A 17,745-nucleotide genomic window follows, 5' to 3' on the forward strand; every position below is an offset into this window, starting at 1 on the left:
CGCCATATGCAAGCTGTTCTCCCTATCCTAAGAGTCCTATGAGGAAGAGGAGGCCTTGCCGAGCTCTCACAAAGCTGCCGTTACGCCCTTTCCCCAGAGCGAGGGGCTGGCCTTATATTCTCCATTTGAAGGTGATCACATCATGAGAGAACGGAGACCTGGCTTCTCCATCTCTGCCTAATCAGAGAAGTAGCGGGAAACTTCTCTCAGTGAGAACAAACAGTTCTGCCTCCCCGAGCACCCTGTGGAATCGAGCTTGCCCATTTAGACAGGAGGCCCTGCTAGGCAGGAGTCCAGAGGAGGGGATGTCTGAACTGAGTCTGGAAGGATGGAAGGGCGTTTTTCGGCAGATGAGCTTCCAGAGGCATTCCGGGCAGAGAGACCAACATGCGCTAAGGCCCAGAAACAAAATTGACTGGTCGTGTTCTGGGGGCTGTGGCTGACTCGAGGGGAAACGGGAATGGGGGTGTATGGATGGCGCAGGCCAGAGCCAGATTGTGCTGGGCTTCTCGCTGCAAACATGACTGACAGCAGGACAAAGTGTTTTCTGGGATAAACTTTATTCTGTTTTCTTATCTAGGACTTGGGGAGAGTGACAGAGAAAATTCTAGATTCTGGGAGTGGTCAGTACATGCTTGTAATCCTACTTGGGAGGTTGAGGCAGGAGGATTACTTGAGGCTAGGAGTCGGAGGCTGCAGTGTGTTGTGATTGCATCTGTGAATAGTCACTGCACTCTAGCCTGGACAACATAGTGAGACCCCATCTATGAGTTCTAGGGAAAGTTCTAGATACTAACTGGCAGAGTTAGGGCAAGGAGGAAGAAGAGGTCCTGGGAGCTGCTGGCTACTCCTCATCCTCTGCCTCCTTGCTATCTATGTACTTGTGGGTAGCGTAGCCCAGCAGGGCACCGATCTTTCCCATGACGACGCTACTGCCACCGGCCCCTGTAAAGCAAACACACATGAGTCACTGGGGCCCAAGTGCCAGGCCTGGGAATCCAAATGTCTGAAAACCATTGTTTGAGTCCAAGCCCTCATTTCTAGATGGAGAAACAGAGGCCCTGAGAGGGGATGGCACTACTACAAAGTGCGTCCCAGATGTGTTTCAGTGATGAAAATGGCAAAAATAATGGCTCCTTCACTCCATGTCTGCCATGAAAACATCGTGTTATTAATCGTGCTAACAGCCTCCTCCGTGGAGCCCTCACTATGTGGGTGGGGGGATTCACAAGACAGGGATTATATCATTTTGTCACAGCTATGTATCATGTGAGAGGACAACTATCTTACAGCCCAGAGGTGTCCCTGGGCTCGCCCCCTCTTCCCCTTCCATTGCAGGGCTGTGACTCCCTCTGAGCAGGGCTCTCTTCTTTTGGGCTGGTTCTTTGGGCTTTTGCTGTCCAGAATTGAGAGATGTGAGGTTCAGAAAGGCAGAGGGAAGTTTGTCAGGGGCAGGTTTTCTCCAGGATTTTGGAGGCCTCAGAGATAGAGGTGGGGGTGGGAGGGGAGAGAGGAGAGAGAAGGAAGTGAGGCAGTTTTTTATGAGTCACTCTGGGCAGGCACAGTGGCTCATGCTTGTAATCCTAACACTTTGGGAGGCCAAAGTGGGAGGATTGCTTGAGCCCAGGAATTCAAGACCATCCTGCGCAAAACAATGAGACCCTGTCTCCATAAAACAAACAAAGAAACAAACAAAACAAAACAAATTAGCCGGTGTGGTGGCAGTATGCGCCTGTAGTCCCAGCTGCTTGGGAGCCTGAAGCAGGAGGATAGCTTGAAACCAGGAGTTTGAGGCTCCTGTGAGCTGTGATCACGCACTGCGTTCCAACCTGGGCAGTGTGAGACCTTGTTTTGACATAGATAAATAGATCAACAGATCGATCCATCGATAGATAGGAGAGTCACTGTGAACTCTGTATCTGTTCCCTTCATGGTGTTCAAAAAACGCAAGTCAAGACCCAGGTTGGTGTGAGGTTGATTTGAGTTACTCTACTACGTGTCTTTGCCACTGTGGTCTCTGAGATTGAGCAGATTCAAAAGATGTTAAATTGAGGATGATCATCCCAATGGACAGATGAGAAAATTGAGGCTTGTGATTTGGCCAAAGCATCAGTGGGGTACCCAGCCTTTGAGGTTGAGAATGGGGCTCCTGGCATCATACTGACTGGGTCAGAATATAGGCTCTGGTCTAAACTAGCAGGGAGACTTGAGCACATTACTTATTTCCTGGCTGGGTGCAGTGGCTCATGCCTGTAATCCCAGGACTTTGGGAAGCCCAGATGGGCAGATCAGCTGAGGTCAAGAGTTCAAGGCCAGCCTGACCAACATGATGAAACCCCATCTCTACTAAAAATACAAAAATTAGCCAGGGGTGTGGTGGCATGCACCTGTAATCCCAGCTACTTGGGAGGCTGTGGCAGGAGAATTGCTTAAACCCAGGAGGCAGAGGTTGCAGTGAGCCTAGATCCGGACACTGCACTCCAGCCTGCCTGGGTGACAGAACCAGGCTCCGTCTCAAAAATAAATAATCACTTAATTCCTAGTAAACTACTTAATTACTTGAGTAAATTACTTCCTGAGTGCCTCAGTTTCCCTATATGTATGACGAAAATAATAGCAGTAAAGAACGTCCCACCAGGGGCCCAGGCTGTGCACTCACCGAGGCTCTGCAGCGTGGCCACCAGACCCCCGGCAGGCACGCCGCCCCCGTTCATGACCGCAGACCAGCTCATCAGCGAGGCAGCCACCGAGTTGGCCGCGATGCCCGCGCCGGTGAAGCCCAGCGCCGGCAGACCGGCAACCGCGAGTCCTGGAGGAACAGGAGCGGGTGAGGGAGCGCCCGCAGCAGAAGCCCGTCCCACCTGCTCGAGTTCCCCGCCCTCCAGACCCACCTCCTCCGACCGCCATGTAGGTCAGGGCCTTCCAGAACCCGGAGCCGCTGTCCTCCGAGCTCTCCGAGCGCTTTTTCTTGCCTGCAGGAGAGCGGACAAAGCGTAGTAGGGGCTTTAGGGTGGGGCACAGGGGTCCCCTACTCTGTCTGATGCTCAAGACTACTCCAGGATGCGGGGGCTGCCACTCTCCTATTCAGAGAGCCTCACAGAGGGGAAGGGACTTTTCCCAAGGCGCCAAGCCTGGCACAGAACTGGCATGGAATAAATTTCGGTAGGATGGAGGAATGGACAGAGTAGTGGGATTTGAATCTGGGACTCTGCAGACACCAACCCTGGGGTTTCCATTGGAATGGACGCCAGGATCTCTACGGAAGCACCCCAGGGTATCTACATGAAACTCTCCCCTTTATCCCACACGCCGCCCATCCTCCAGCACCCTTATCTGCCTCCTTACCTGTCCCCTTACCTGCATCCTTACCCACATCCTTACCTGCACCCTTACCTGTCCCCTTACCTTCATTCCTCCCTGCCTCCACTCCGCTGCAGGTGAAGAGCAGTAGGTAGCACAAGAAAAGCGATACCGCCTTCTGCCGCATGGTGGCGCCGCGCGCAGGCTCCGTCGCTACACCTCGAAACAGGCGAAAGGGAGATGATCCCCGGGGCCTTTTTGGAGCTCATCAGCTCCGTGGTTTTCCCTTCCAATTTGAGACGGAATCAGTAAAAAGCAGCGAGGTGCGGTGAACGGAATCCAGGACCCTCTCAGGAGCCTAGGGAATCCGTTTCTTCTTGGTATCAGTGGCAGAGATGTCCCTACCCCAATCAGTGGGTGTGCGGATTCTCACGTCGTCTGGCACATGGTAAGCTCCGCAGATGTCAATATCATGACTGTGGTTGTTCTTGCCCTTGTGGCCAAGTGACCTTGGACCGGATACTAGGGTACTTTGCTCCAATAGAGCATATTTAAGAGTGTACTTGTGAATTTATAAACTGTTCCACGCTGTATCCCCGGCACCTAGAACACAGTACCTGACGCGTAGAATTTGCTTAAAACAGTTTTTTAAAAGATAAACTGATTCTTACAATGCATTGAATATCTACAGTCACCAAAACATTGGCCTCACATCAACTTAATTTTTTCAGAAAGCAAGCACAGAAGGGTGTGTGGAAAAAGTAACTCAGTTTCCCTCACTGTACAAGAGGCTTCTGACAGCGGATGTCTGGGGATTTCTCCCCACCAGCAAGCAAGCAATCAGTCCTCTGCTGAACACCAGCTGAGGGTCCTCGAAATCAATTCTGACACCAGCTATGCATAGCTAGTGGCCAATCCCACGTGTTGAGAGTTCAGTCCCCCAGACTACCAATTGAAAGCCCTAGGTTGTTTAACTGTATCCCCGCTTTCTCCTGTATACCTGCTTCTGACTGACTGTAAATTGGGGTTCCCACAATTCCCTCCTGGAGCTTTGTTCATTTGCTGGAGCAGCTCACAGAACTCAGGGAAACACTTTCCTTACATTTACTGGTTTCTTTCTTTAAAAAAAAAATTGGTTTTGTTGTTGTTGTTTTAGACAGGGTCTCACTCTGTTGCTCAGGCCGAAGTGCAGTTGGCTCCATTTCAGCTCATTGCAACCTTCATCTCCCAGGCTCAAGAGATCATCCTGCCTCAGCCTCCAGAGGAGCTGGGACCACAAGCATGCACCACCATGCCCAGCTAATTTTTTATTTTATTTTATTTTATTTTATTTTGAGATGGGATTTTACCATGTTACCCAGGCTGGTCTTGAATGCTTTAGCTCAAGCTATCTGCCTGCCTCAGCTACTTGGGAGGCTGTGGCAGGAGAATCGCTTGAACCCAGGAGGCAGCGGTTGCAGTGAGCTGAGATCCGGACACTGCACTCCAGCCTGCCTGGGTGACAGAGCCAGACTCACTCTCAAAAATAAATAATCACTTAATTCCTAGTAAACTACTTAATTACTTGAGTAAATTACTTCCAAAGTGCCTCAGTTTCCCCTGTACTCCCAAAAGTACTGGGATTACAGGCTTCAGCCACCATGCCCAGCCACATTTACTGGTTCTGTAGAAAGGATATTACAAAGGCTACAGATGAAGAGATGCACAGGGCACGTGTGGGAGAAAGGAAACGCAGTTTCCATTCCTCTCCAGAAGCACCACCCACTTGGAACCTCCCTGTATTCGGCTATCTGGAAGCTCATCAAACCCTGTCCTTTTGTGTTTTTGTGGAGGCTTCATTACATAGGCACAATTGATTAGATCATTGCCCATTGGTGATCAGCTTAACCTTCAGCCCCTCTCCCCTCCCCAGAGGAACTGCCAGCCGTCAGTGAGCTTATTACACAGTTATCACTCAAAAGATAGTTATCACTTTGAAGCTTCCAAGGATTTTAGGAGTTGTATGCCAGGAACCGGGGGATGAGAATATGTATTTCACAATATCACAAGGAATAAAGGTCACACAGCAAATTGTGCAGCGTGGATACACATTCAAGACTGTCGGAATTCAGAACTCTTTCCTTTATACCACAAAACTGGAAAATGCATATGCCCTCAGACTCACCTCCAATGTGATCTTTGTCAGCACAATGCTATTTCTTTAAATTAAAAAGAAAAACAAGAAACTCCTCTCATGTATCGAATACTTAGCACTTTTTGGTGTGAGGTCCACTTGTACCTATAACAACCCCATGAAGTAGGTACCATTGTTATCAACCACAATGTTACAGATAAGGAAACTGAAGCTCAGAGAGGTTAAGTCATATTTCCAAGGCTACCTAGCCAGGGCGTGGCAAAGTCAGGATTTAAAACCACAATTGGCTAATACCCAAGCTCACATTTTCAACAGCCACTCCGGATGGTTTCATCTATCCTCAAAGATGAACTTACTGTCACATTGGATCCTATAATAAAGGGGCTTCTAAAATCATCCAGTCCTTTGAGCAGGTAAGACAACTTAATCTTCCTTTTACAGAGAAAGTAATTAAGGCTCCAAGAGGTGACAAGGTTAAAGCCTCAGATCACTGATGTGGCACATGTAAGCTCTCATGCCTCTTGGGATTTTGTATCCCCATCTCCCTAAAATCTCCAACCCATCCTCTTAGGCAAGTCCAGCCCAGGTCATTAAAAGGGACCCAGGGGTGCTGCCTCCCTGGAGAAGGGGCCTCCCAGCTCTCAGAACATGATGTTTACAGGCAGGCAGGCAGCCTGGCAGAGGGTAGCAGCTTGATGCCCACACTTCATAGCTCCTGAGTTTACCTTGGAGGAGAGAAGAGAAGCAATCTTCCTGCCCGGAGTCTGCTGATAGATGGGCGCAGCGGCGAGTAAACGGTTCTCTGGCTGAAGGCTGGCTTTTTATCGTCACTCGCACGTCCCCCCACATCTTACCCCAGGCAGCCAATCCCTGTCGGAGTTCCTATTCCTGCACTCTGCAGAGTTTCATTTTCTCCGCTCTCTCAGTTCCTGCGCTCTGCAGAGTTTCATTTTCCTCTCCCAGATCCACCCAGCAGAAGCATTTGTGTGCTGCCTGCTGGCAGAAAAATGTAATTCAAGCTGAGGACTTCTGGAGCCACTAGGGTATTCAAAGCATGTCACACTATAGTGAGAGCCACAGCCATACTGGGTTTAGTGAAGCCTGATCACCAGTTCCCGGGGCACAGAGGACTTTCACCATTCATTCCAATTAATAAACAACACCTACCATTTATTGAGCACTTTCTGCATGCCACGGTCTGTGCAAAGTACTCTATTTATGTGATCTTTTTCCAACCCCACAGTAGTCTTGTGACGTATCATATGCTGTTTATAATCCCCCAGAACTTTGGAAATTAAGTCGCTTTGTTCCATTGTTCTCTCAGGCTGGCTGCTTCTGGGTCATGGGCATATGGTAAGACCAGTGAAGCCTGTGTTCATGTGGCCATCATGTTACATCTTGAGTTTCAAGATGGGTCCCCTGGCCCTAGGTAATGAACTGAACATTCTTTAAAGCCTTTGGATGGTGATGCTTGCAGAAGCACTATGGGTCAGAAATGTAACATATATTTGGAGAACATAGAAATTCCAGTAAGGATGAATCATTACCTTCTCCCAGGGTGGAAGGAGTCTGAAATAATTGACCTGCCACCAGATGGTTGGCTATTTTCATTGAGCAATTTTGCCATATGGCTACCTGCTGCTGGTAGACTGGCTATATTTTGGCAATTGCTAAATCAGCTTTGGTGAGAGGGAGCCCAAGTTGTTGGACTCATTTCTTTTCTTTTTTTTTCTTTTTTTTTAACGGAGTCTCGCTCTATCACCAGGCTGGAGTGCAGTGGCGCGATCTCAGCTCACTGCAACCTCCGCCTCCCAGGTTCAAGTGATTCTCCTGCTTCAGCCTCCCGAGTAGCTGAGATAACAGGCTCGCGCCACCATGCTCTGATAATTTATTTTTATTTTTATTTTTAGTAGAGTTGGGGTTTCATGTTGGCCGGGCTGTTCCTGAACTCCTGACCTCAGGTGATCCGCCCACCCAGCCTCCCAAAGTGCTGAGACTACAGGGTGAGCTACTGCGTCCGGCCTCTTTGCTGTTTTGTTGGTTGGTTTGTTTGTTAGGGACAGGGTCTCGCTCTGTCGCCCAGGTTGGAGTGCAGTGGTACAATCATAGTTTACTGCAGCCTTGACTTCCTAGGCTCAAGCAGTCCTCCCACCTAAGCCTCCCAAGTAGCTGGGACTACAGGCACGTGCCACCACACCCAGCTAATTTTTATATTTCTTGTAGAGATGGAGGTCTCACTACATTCCCCAGGCTGGTCTCCAACTCCTGGCTTCAAGTGGTCCTTCTGCCTGGGGCTCTCAAAGTGCTGGAATTACAGGCCTGCGCCAATGCGCCCAGCTTCCATCACATATTGAATTGCTGCTCTACCTTTCTGATAATACCCAACTTAGAATATATAGCTACCTGGCATCCAGTCAGATGCTTAGTCACTACTGGGGCCTGGTGACACATCAGGGTCTCTTTTCTCAAAGGGACCACAGTACGCATAGCCTTACTCCAGAATCCTAAGAATCCTAACTGCAATTCTCCTATTTGGGCTTTCAGAGACTCTCTACAGAATCTTCCCCCCACCCCCTACGGAATCATTATCCGTCTTTACACAGATACAGCCAGCAACATTGCATCTGTAGGATCATATAATCAGAAGTGGCAGCATAGCTTGTTTCATGGCCTGAACCTGCTACACAGTTAAGAGGAAAGAAAATAACCAAAACAACCTAATGTGCATTTTCTACACTCTCACTCAATACAACAGTCGCCACAGAAGACTTCCGTGACCAGATGTGTGGGTGGGGATTTTTCCCACACTCCAAGCAGCAGATACCAGCTGGGTGTCCTCCGATCCAATTTCTAAAAAAATTATTAAAATAAAAATCTGGAACGCTTCACAAATTTGCATATGATCCTTGCAAAGGGGCCATGCTAATCTCTGTATTGTTCCAATTTTAGTATATGTGCTGCAAAGTGAGCACTTTTTCTTCTCTTCAGACTGGTCTCACTTTGTCACCAAGGTTGGCTCAATCACGGCTCACTGCAGCCTCGACCTCCTGGGTTCAAGCGATCCTCCTGCCTCAGCCTCTCGAGTAGCTGGGGCCATAGGGGAGAACCATCATGCCCGGCTAATTTTTGTATTTTTTGTAGAGATGGAGTGTTGCCATGTTGGCCAGGCTGGTCTTCAACTCCTGGGCTCAAGGGATCTGCCCACCTCAGCCTCTCAGAGTGCTGGGATTACAGGCATAGGCCACTGCTCCCAGCCTCTCATTCAGTTCTGAAACTGTGTATACCTGGAGATAGCATTGGATCCTACAGGTTGAGGGATTCCTCAACACTGACCCCCAAGACACAAATCAGGGCTTCTGGAACTTCCGACTGGTTGCAAGTTGGGGTTCTCATGACCTTTTCTTTTTTTCTTTTCTTTCTTTTTTTTTTTTGAGACGGAGTGTGGCTCTGTCCCTCAGGCTGGAGTGCAGTGGCATGGTCTCAGCTCACTTCAACTTCCACCTCGGGGTTCAAGCAATTCTTCTGCTTCAGCGTCCCAAGTAGCTGGGACAACAGGCACATGCCACCACACCCAGCTAATTTTTGTATTTTTAGTAGAGACGAGATTTCACCATATTGGTCAGGGTGGTCTCCAACTCCTGACCTCAGATGATCCACCCACTTCGGCCTCTCAAAATGCTGGGATTACAGGTGTGAGCCACTGCGCCTGGCCTCATGGCCCTTTCTTTGGGCTCAATTAATTTGCTAGAGAGGCTCCTAGAGTGCAGGGAAACACAGTTAGCAGTTTATTGTACAGGATTTACAAAGGCTACATGAAGAGATGTGTTGGGTGAGGTATGGGAGAATGGGTACAGCGTCCTCCAGGAACACCCATGTGTTCAGCTATTGGAAAGCTCTCCGAACCCGGGTTTTTACGGAGGCTTCATTGCATAGGAATGATTGATTAAACCATTGGCCATTGGTGATCAACTTAACTTTCAGTCCCTCTCCCTTTCAGTGGGTGGAGCTGAAAGTCCCAACTCTCTAACCCTGCCTTGGTCTTCCCAGTGACCAGCCCCATCCTGAAGCTGCCTAGGGACTGCTAGCCATCAGTCAATCATTAGTATACAAAGCATGGTAGCATACACCTATAGTCCCAGCTACTCGAGAGGCTGAGGTGGGAAGATTATTTGAGCCTAGAAATTCAAGTCCAGCCTGGGCAACACAGTGAGATCCTATCTCTAAAAACTAAACAAATAAGAAATAATTAGCATACTTTGGAGATTCCAAGGATTTTAGGAATTATATGCCAGAAAATGAGGATAAAGACCAAATATCTACTTCACAATATCACGGTTCACCTCTGGTCTTCACACCCTAATTTTTTTTTGAGAAGGAGGCTCTGTCGCCCAGGCTGGAGTGCAGTGGAATGATCTTGGCTCACTCCAGCCTCTACCTCCCAGGTTTAAGTGATCCTCTTGCCATAGCCTCCCAAGTAGCTAAGATTACAAGCATGTGCCACTAATTTTTGTATTTTTAGTAGAGATGGGGTTTCATCATGTTGGCCAGGCTGGTCTTGAACTCCTGACCTCAAGTGATCCATCTGTTTCAGTCTCCCAAAGTGCTGGGATTACAGGCACGAGCCACTGTACCTGGCCTTCAAACCCAAATTTCTTTCTTTTTTTATTTTTTATTTTACTTTAGCTTCTGGGATACACGTGCAGAAAATGCAGGTTTATTACGTAGGTATATGTGTGCCATGGTGGTTTGCTGCACCTATTGACCAGTCCTTTAAAAACGCAAATTTCTTACATCAAAAATACATACAACGCCCCCGCTACTTGGGAGGCTGAGGCAGGAGGATTGCTTGAACTGGGAGGCAGACGTTGCATCAAGCCAAGATTGCACCATTGCACTCCATGCACTCCAAGACCCTGTCCAAAAAAAAAAAAAAAAAAAAAAAACAGAGCAAGACCCTGTCAACAACAACAAAAAAGGAAATAAAAATAAAATAATAATAATGAGCAGGGAGATATCCTTCTCAAAGTAATAGTTTGATGGAGAAGTGGAGTGGATCATTGAAACATTTGTTGTCTAAAACAGGGGGAGGTGAAAGCATGAAGGGCTGGCTTACATGTTGCTTACACACAACCTGAGTGGAGACTAAAGGAATAAATGGCCCCACTGGATTTTCCTCATTTTTTCAATGGATCAGGGAAAAAGGGAGTGAGGAAGATGCTGGTATGATATGCAATTTTTGCCAGGGGAGGAGTACACTGGTATAATGGCCATAATTGTTTCTCTTTCTTCTCCAAATCACTTCAAAAAATGTCTTTCCCTCCTCTACCTGATGTTGTCCTAGCATCAAGACTGCTGCTACAATATCATAGCCCCCACTTGTAGTATCCTTTATAATAAACTGGTAAACACGAGTGTTTCCCTGAGTTCTGGAAAGTGCTGGCAGCAGGGATGATTTCTAAGCAAAAAACTAGAATTACATTTTTAAACTTTATGCCACCATTCCTAAAGGCCTGATGGAGGTGAGTTGTGCAAAACTGGAGTTAATGAATGCAGCCATACCGCCTGGTGGTAAAAATCGCCCGCAAGTTCTGCACCTTTGCTATCTTATCCTATTTGAATCGGAGTGAACTAAGATGGAGGCACTTACTAGGCTAGTATTGCTGCCTGCAATCTAGACCAGCACAGTGGCAATCCTAGTGTCCCTTCCAAAGGTAAAATCTTTGGATATTAATCGAGAGAAGGAGGAATAGTAGTTGAGGGTAAATAAATAAAGGGCTTATGAATTGAGGGAAACCCAATATTACATTAACATCTCAAAAGAGGCTCAGAGCAAGAGATGATATTGTCTCTGGTCAATTATCCCAAATGTTGGAAAGGGTGATATATTTGTTGAGATCTCTCCTGCTTCTGGAACCTGACAAGATCAAATGGAAGCCTGCAAATCTGAATGATATCACCCAGGGAGACATTCATACAATATGATGGATTGGACTATTAATGATCGAATGGGATTTTAGTAAAGTGGCAGTGTCTTGTTTGTGAGGGCAGGAGACAGGGTCTTGCTCTGTCAACCAGGCTGGAGTGCAGTGGCGTGATCATGGCTTACTGTAGCCTCAACCTCCCAGGCTCAAGCGATCCTCCCACCTCAACCTCCTAAGTAGCTGGGACTACAAGTGGGCACCACCTTGCTCAGCTAATTGTGGGAGTATCTTTTGAGTTGTATGTCCCTTTTTTTTTTTTTTTTTTTTGAGACAAGATCTTGCTTTGTTGCCCAGGTTGGAGTGGCACCATCTCGGCTCAGTACAACCTCCACCTCCTGGTTCAAGTGATTCTCCTGCCTCAGCCTCCTGAGTAGCTGGGATTAAAGGCCCATGCCACCATGCCTGGTTAATTTTTGTATTTTTAGTAGAGATGAGGTTTCACCATGTTGGCCAGGCTGGTCTCAAACTCCTGACCTCAGGTGATCTACCTGCCTCGGCCTCCCAAAGTGCTGGGATTACAGGCATGGGCCACCACGCCTGGCCAAAACTCCCGTATTTAACGTCTGCCACCAGGTCCCTCCTGCAACGTGGGAATTATGGGAGCTACAAGATGAGATCTGGGTGGGGACACAGAGCCAGACAATCCTAGTGTCCCTTCCAAAGTTAAAATCTTTCTGGCCCCTCCCAAATCTCATATCTTTACATTTAAAAACCAATCATGCCTTCCCAACAGTCCCCCAAAGTCTCAACTCATTTCAGCATTAACTCAGAAGTCCACAGTCCAAAGTCTCATCCTAGACAAAGCAAGTCCCTTCCACCTATGAGCCTGTAAAATCAAAAGCAAGTTAGTTACTCCCTAGATACAATGGGGGTACAGGCATTGGGTAAATACAGCCATTCCAAATTGGATAAATTGGCCAAAACAGAAGAGCTCAGGCCCCATACAAGTCCGAAATCCAGTGGGGCAGTCAAATCTTAAAGCTCCAAAATGATCTCCTGTGACTCCATGTCTCACATTCAGGTCACACTGATGCAAGAGGTAGATTCCCATAGTCTTGGGCAGCTCCACTCCTGTGGTTTTGCAGGGTACAGTCTCCCTCACAGCTACTTTCATGGGATGGTGTTGAGTGTCTGTAGCTTTTCCAGCTGTACAATGCAAGCTGTCAGTGGATCTACAGTTCTGGGGTCTAGAGGACGATGTCCCTCTTTCCATAGCTCCATGAGGCAGCATCACAGCAGGAACTCTGTGGGGGCTCCCACCCACATTTCCCTTCTGTGCTGCCCTAGCAGAGGTTCTCCATGAGGACCCTGCCCCATAGCAAACTTCTGCCTGGGTATCTAGGCATTTCCATATTCTGAAATCTAGATGGAGTTTCCCAAACCTCAGTTCTTGAGTTCTGCACATTTGCAGGCTCAACACCAAATGGAAGCTGCCAAGACTTGAGGATTACACCCTCTGAAGCCACAGCTGGAGTGGCTGGGATGCAGGGCACCAAGTCCCTAGGCTGCACACAGCATGGGGACCCTGTGTCCAGCCCATGAAATCACTTTTTCCTCCTGGGCCTCCAGGCCTGTGATGGGAAGGGTGGCCACAAAGGTCTCTGACATGCCCTGGAGACATTTTTCCCATTGTCGTGGTGATTAACATTCAACTTCTTGTTACTTATGCAAATTTCTGCAGCCAGCTTGAATTTCTCCTCAGAAAATGGGATTTTCTTTTCTATTGCATTGTCAGGCTGCAAGTTTTCCAAACTTTAATGCACCCCTCACATTCTTTTACAGTGTTTCTCTTTTGAAACTGAATGCCTTCAATAGCACCCAGGTCACCTCTTGAATACTTTGCTGCTTAGAAATTTCTTCCACCAGGTACCCTAAATCATCTCTCTCAAGTTCAAATCTCACAGATCTCTAAGGCAGGGGCAAAATTCCGCCAGTCTCTTTACTAAAACATAACAAGAGTCACCTTTGTTTCAGTTCCCAAAAAGTTCCTCATTTTCATTTAAGACCACCTCAGCCTGGACCTTACTGTTCATATCACTAACAGCATTTTAGTCAAAGACATTCAACAAGTCTCTAGGAAGTTCCAAACTTTACCACATTTTCCTGTCTTCTTCTGAGCCCTCCAAACTGTTCCAACCTCTATCTGCTACCCAGTTCCAAAGTAGCTTCCACATTTTCGGGTACCTTTTCAGCAATGCCCCACTCCTGGTACCAATTTACTGTATTAGTCCATTTTCATGTTGCTGATAAAGACATACCCAAGACTGGGCAATTTACAAAAGAAAGAGGTTTAATGGAGTTACAGTTCCACATGGCTGGGAGGCCTCACATTCATGGTGGAAGGCAAGGAGAAGCAAGTCACATCTTATGTGGATGGTGGCAGGCAAAGAGAGAGCTTGTGTAGAGAAACTCCCATTTTTAAAAACCATCAGATCTCATGAGACCCATTCACTATCATGATACTAGCACAGAAAAGACCTGCCCCCATGATTCAATCATCTACCACCAGGTGCCTCCCACAACATGTGGGAATTATGGGAGCTACGAGATGAGATTTGGGTGGGGACACACAGCCAGACCATAGTATATGGCTAATTTTATTTTATTTTATTTTTTGTAGAGATGGGGTCTCATTTTGTTTCCCAGGCTGATCTCAAACTCCTGGCCTCAAGCAGTCCTCCCACCTTGACCTCCCAAAGTGCTGGGATTACAAGTGTGCACCACCATGCCCAGCTTTACATTTTTCACACAAGATTGGTGCATAGGTACAGCTATTTGATTGGTTTTAGGCAGTGTTTCTTTTTGGGAAGTGTGCATCTAACATTTTTTACAGAGGGTGTGGTAGTCATGGGTTTTCTATTATCTGATATAAGCAAAGCAGGACAACGAAGGGGAAGTTAATTGACAAAAAGGGCCATTCATTAGGAAGGCACGTGGTTTTTATCCCTGACATCATGTAATTCTCTCTAGTCATTGTACAGAATAAGACAAATAAGAAAGTGAGTTAATCTATAATCTGAGAAACAGAAGTAGTAACCATATGTGATTCAGATCACAGTCACGTCTCTCTCAAAGCTTAAGGTGTTTGTAGGGTTCCAACAAGGTTTTTATTCATTTTCACACTTCTTTGATCAACAGGGCAGCCTTCCAAACAGGATGTTGTCCATTCACCTTGGATCTGCCACCCACAAACCACGCTGTTTGCTGGCCAGTTGAGAGTTGTTATGGGGTACTGTAGAAGCCAGCAGCTCCTCACGCAAATTGGTCCTAGCAGAAAAGAGACTTCCTTCTTGTATCTCCTCCTGGTACTCCCCAGGTAGCATGCTTCTTATACCCCATTTCCATTTTATTATGGAACTCTTTTGGACATTGTTGTCCCCATTTGAGTGCTTCTGTGACATCACCTGAAATGCCATGGGTATTTCAGGTGTCAGGATCATTTTATGTCCTTCAGTCACAGGGGTAGCTTCAGTTAATGTCCCATAACAAGTTAGTAAGTGCCCCTCAAGTGGAAATTGTCTAGTCCAAAATCTCAGTAGTCAGTAGTCTTTGCTGGCAGGTGCTCACAGGCTTTTTTTGCCTTTTTCTTTTTTGAGACAGTCTTGCTGTGTCGCCCAGGCTGGAGTTCAGTGGTGCCGTCTCTGGTCACTGCAACTTCTGCCTCCAGGGCTCAAGCAATTCTCCTGCCTCAGCTTCCTGAGTAGCTGGGATTACAGGTGCCCACCACCACACCCGGCTAATTTTTGAGTTTTTAGTAGACATGGGGTTTCGCCATGTTGGCCAAGCTGGTTTTGAACCCCTAACCTCAAATGATCCTCCTGCCTCGTCCTCCCAAATTGCTGGGATTACAGGCATGAACCACCGTGCCTGGCCACTCAAGGGCTTTTGTCATAACCCCCGTAAACGCTCCACAGAGAGCTATCAAATGGAGAACTTGTCCCTATCAGCACTCCAGCTTCTACTCTAGTGTGATCTTGGGTTTCCATTTAGCATGTCCAACTAAAATTGCCAGAAGGGTGGATTCACATGCCTTCTGCTTTACAGTTTTAGGTAGGGGGATCAACCCTATTGTTTACAATGCTGATTTCCATAAAACATTTAGGTAAAGGAGACACAGCCACTTTATGTAAAGCCTGTTTAGGCATTCCACGTTCAGAATCCTATTGACCAGTACATTTTTTTTTTTTTTTTTTTTTTTAGACGGAGTTTCGCTCGTTACCCAGGTTGGAGTGCAATGGCGTGATCTCGGCTCACCGCAACCTCCACCTCCTGGGTTCAGGCAATTCTCCTGCCTCAGCCTCCTGAGTAGCTGGGATTACAGGCACGCGCCACCATGCCCAGCTAATTTTTTGTATTAGTAGAGACGGGGTTTCACCATGTTGAGCAGGATGGTCTCGATCTCTTGACCTCGTGATCCACCCGCCTCGGCCTCCCAAAGTGCTGGGATTACAGGCGTGAGCCACCGCGCCCGGCCGACCAGTACATTTTCATGTCACGGGAACTTCTCTTCACCCACTCCCCAGACCATTTTATTCTCTTTTGAACAGTAAGTGTTTAGGTCCCTAGCCAGAGGCCACGCCCGGAAACTCTGGCCTGTCAATCTTACCTTGATTAACCAGTCTAACCATCACCCCAGGCAATTCCAAGTGGGGTAAATCTTTACCTTCCTGCTTTTAAAATTACTCCACACTGGGGGAAATAGAGCAAACTGGTTTGGGGCCCTTAATGTTGAAGACCAGCAGAGACTCTTTGGTCTACCCAAACTTCAATAGTGTTGTATTGAGACATTTGTTTTGGCGGGCATGGTGTCTCATGACCGTAATCTCAGCGCTTTGGGAGGCCAAGGCTGGCGGATCACCTGAAGTCAGGAGTTCAAGACCAGCCTGGCCAACATGGTGAAACCCCATCTCTACTAAAAATACAAAAACTAACTGGGCATGGTGGCAGGTGCCTTTAATCTCAGCTACTCAGGAAGTTGAGGCAGGAGAATTGCTTGAACCCAGGAGGTAGAGGTTCCAGTGAGCTGAGATTGTGCCAGGGCACTCCAGCCTGGGTAACAGAGCGAGACTTCGTCTCGGGGGGGAAAAAAGACATTTGTTTTCACTGCATTAATTTCCTTTTTTAAAACCTTATTAATTTCCATTTTATTCATCCCATTTCTTAATACCCATCTAAGGATTTCCATCCCGCTCGGATGAGTCTCATGACTCTGTCCTTTCTTTTTCCTCTTAGTTTCACCCTTATCAGTGTTTTCTTCTTTCTTTCCCTCCCTGCCCTCCCTCTCTTCCTTCCTTCCTTCCTGGTGGGGGGATCTGTTTATTTACAACAACATTTTAGGAAAAGGGCAAACATGGCTCTCTCCTTCGACAAACCCCTGCCTCGGTGCCCAAGGAGACAGGGCAGAGGCAGCCCCTGCCCAGTCCCTGCCCATCCCGTGGCTCTGTGGAGCCCTGCACCCTCTGGGGGACAAGGTAGCTCCCAGGGCTGTTATTCACAAGGGACAGAAAGACCTTTCCATACCCACCATGTGAGTCAATTTTGGGGGAAGCTGGAGAGGACCATGGTCAGATGGTGCCTCGACCCTTGCATGTCCAGGACCGAGCAATGGCAACTCCTCCTCAGGGCCTCTGAAATCCCGAAAAGAAAACTAAATGCGCTGAGTGAGGGTCTCATGCTTCCATTCATAAGAGCCACGACACCGCTACAGCCCTGGTGTGGTCTGTGTAGGTGCAGCGCTGGGCTGAGGAGGCGCCGGGACCCACTCTCCCCACCTGCCACCTGCCCTTTCTACTTTGGCAAATGACAGCAAAACCCTGGCAGTTTCAAGAAAATGAAATAAACTTTAGGAGACAAAAAAAGACACAAAACAGCAGGCTGTGCCCAAAACCCTCTCTCCGAGTCCTTCTGATGAGCTGCTGCTGGTGGCACCCATGTGGCCACAGCACAGGTTTTCCTAACAGAGCCACTGGCCCAGCTGAAGGCGACTCTCCCAAGCTCCCTTCACCACCCACTCTGGCTTCCACGCTGAGAAGTCAGGACGGGGTGCAGTCGGGGAGGCACCTAGTTATTTACGGGAGAGAGTGACACCCAGGCAGCATCACCGAGGCCCCACGCACACACTCCATGCTGGTCAGTGTAGGGACAGACCCCTGCCAAGAGAACACAATGGCACAGTCTACATAGCCCAAGGCACCTCCAGAGGTGGCAGCTGGGCAAGGATGAGGGCCCCAAGCTGGGCACTCCTGGATTTGGAGCTGGGCAAGTTACTGTCCCCATGGACTGGGCAACTTTACAAACCAGGCGAGCTGAGGGCAGGAGGCCCAGGGAGGT

The 17,745-nt window shown here is 47.9% G+C and overlaps 1 protein-coding gene and 1 non-coding gene across 4 annotated transcripts; both read right to left on the minus strand.

The window, feature by feature from the left end:
- Positions 1-536: 536 nt before the first annotated feature.
- On the minus strand, positions 537-6,397 carry IFI6 (interferon alpha inducible protein 6). 3 transcript variants are annotated; one of them, XM_012440236.2, is made up of 5 exons: positions 6,160-6,397; positions 3,394-3,513; positions 2,892-2,972; positions 2,660-2,809; positions 537-945 (listed from the first exon to the last, which is right to left on the minus strand). In XM_012440236.2, exons 1-5 carry the CDS (start codon positions 6,281-6,283, stop codon positions 845-847), a joined length of 576 nt encoding a protein of 191 aa, XP_012295659.1. In that variant the 5' UTR covers positions 6,284-6,397; the 3' UTR covers positions 537-844. The 3 variants fall into 3 exon arrangements, with proteins under 3 accessions (XP_012295659.1, XP_012295660.1, XP_012295658.1); XM_012440237.2 differs by having other exon boundaries at positions 3,406-3,519; XM_012440235.3 differs by having other exon boundaries at positions 3,394-3,519.
- Positions 6,398-8,303: 1,906 nt separating this feature from the next.
- On the minus strand, positions 8,304-8,406 carry LOC135269525 (U6 spliceosomal RNA). The gene has a single exon (XR_010337789.1). It is a non-coding gene; the product is annotated as a U6 spliceosomal RNA (small nuclear RNA).
- Between the last annotated feature and the right edge of the window lie 9,339 nt (positions 8,407-17,745).

This window comes from Aotus nancymaae, unplaced genomic scaffold (assembly GCF_030222135.1).
Source record: "Aotus nancymaae isolate 86718 unplaced genomic scaffold, 86718_ANA_hifiasm-v0.15.2.pri h1tg000053l, whole genome shotgun sequence".
NCBI lineage: Eukaryota > Metazoa > Chordata > Mammalia > Primates > Aotidae > Aotus > Aotus nancymaae.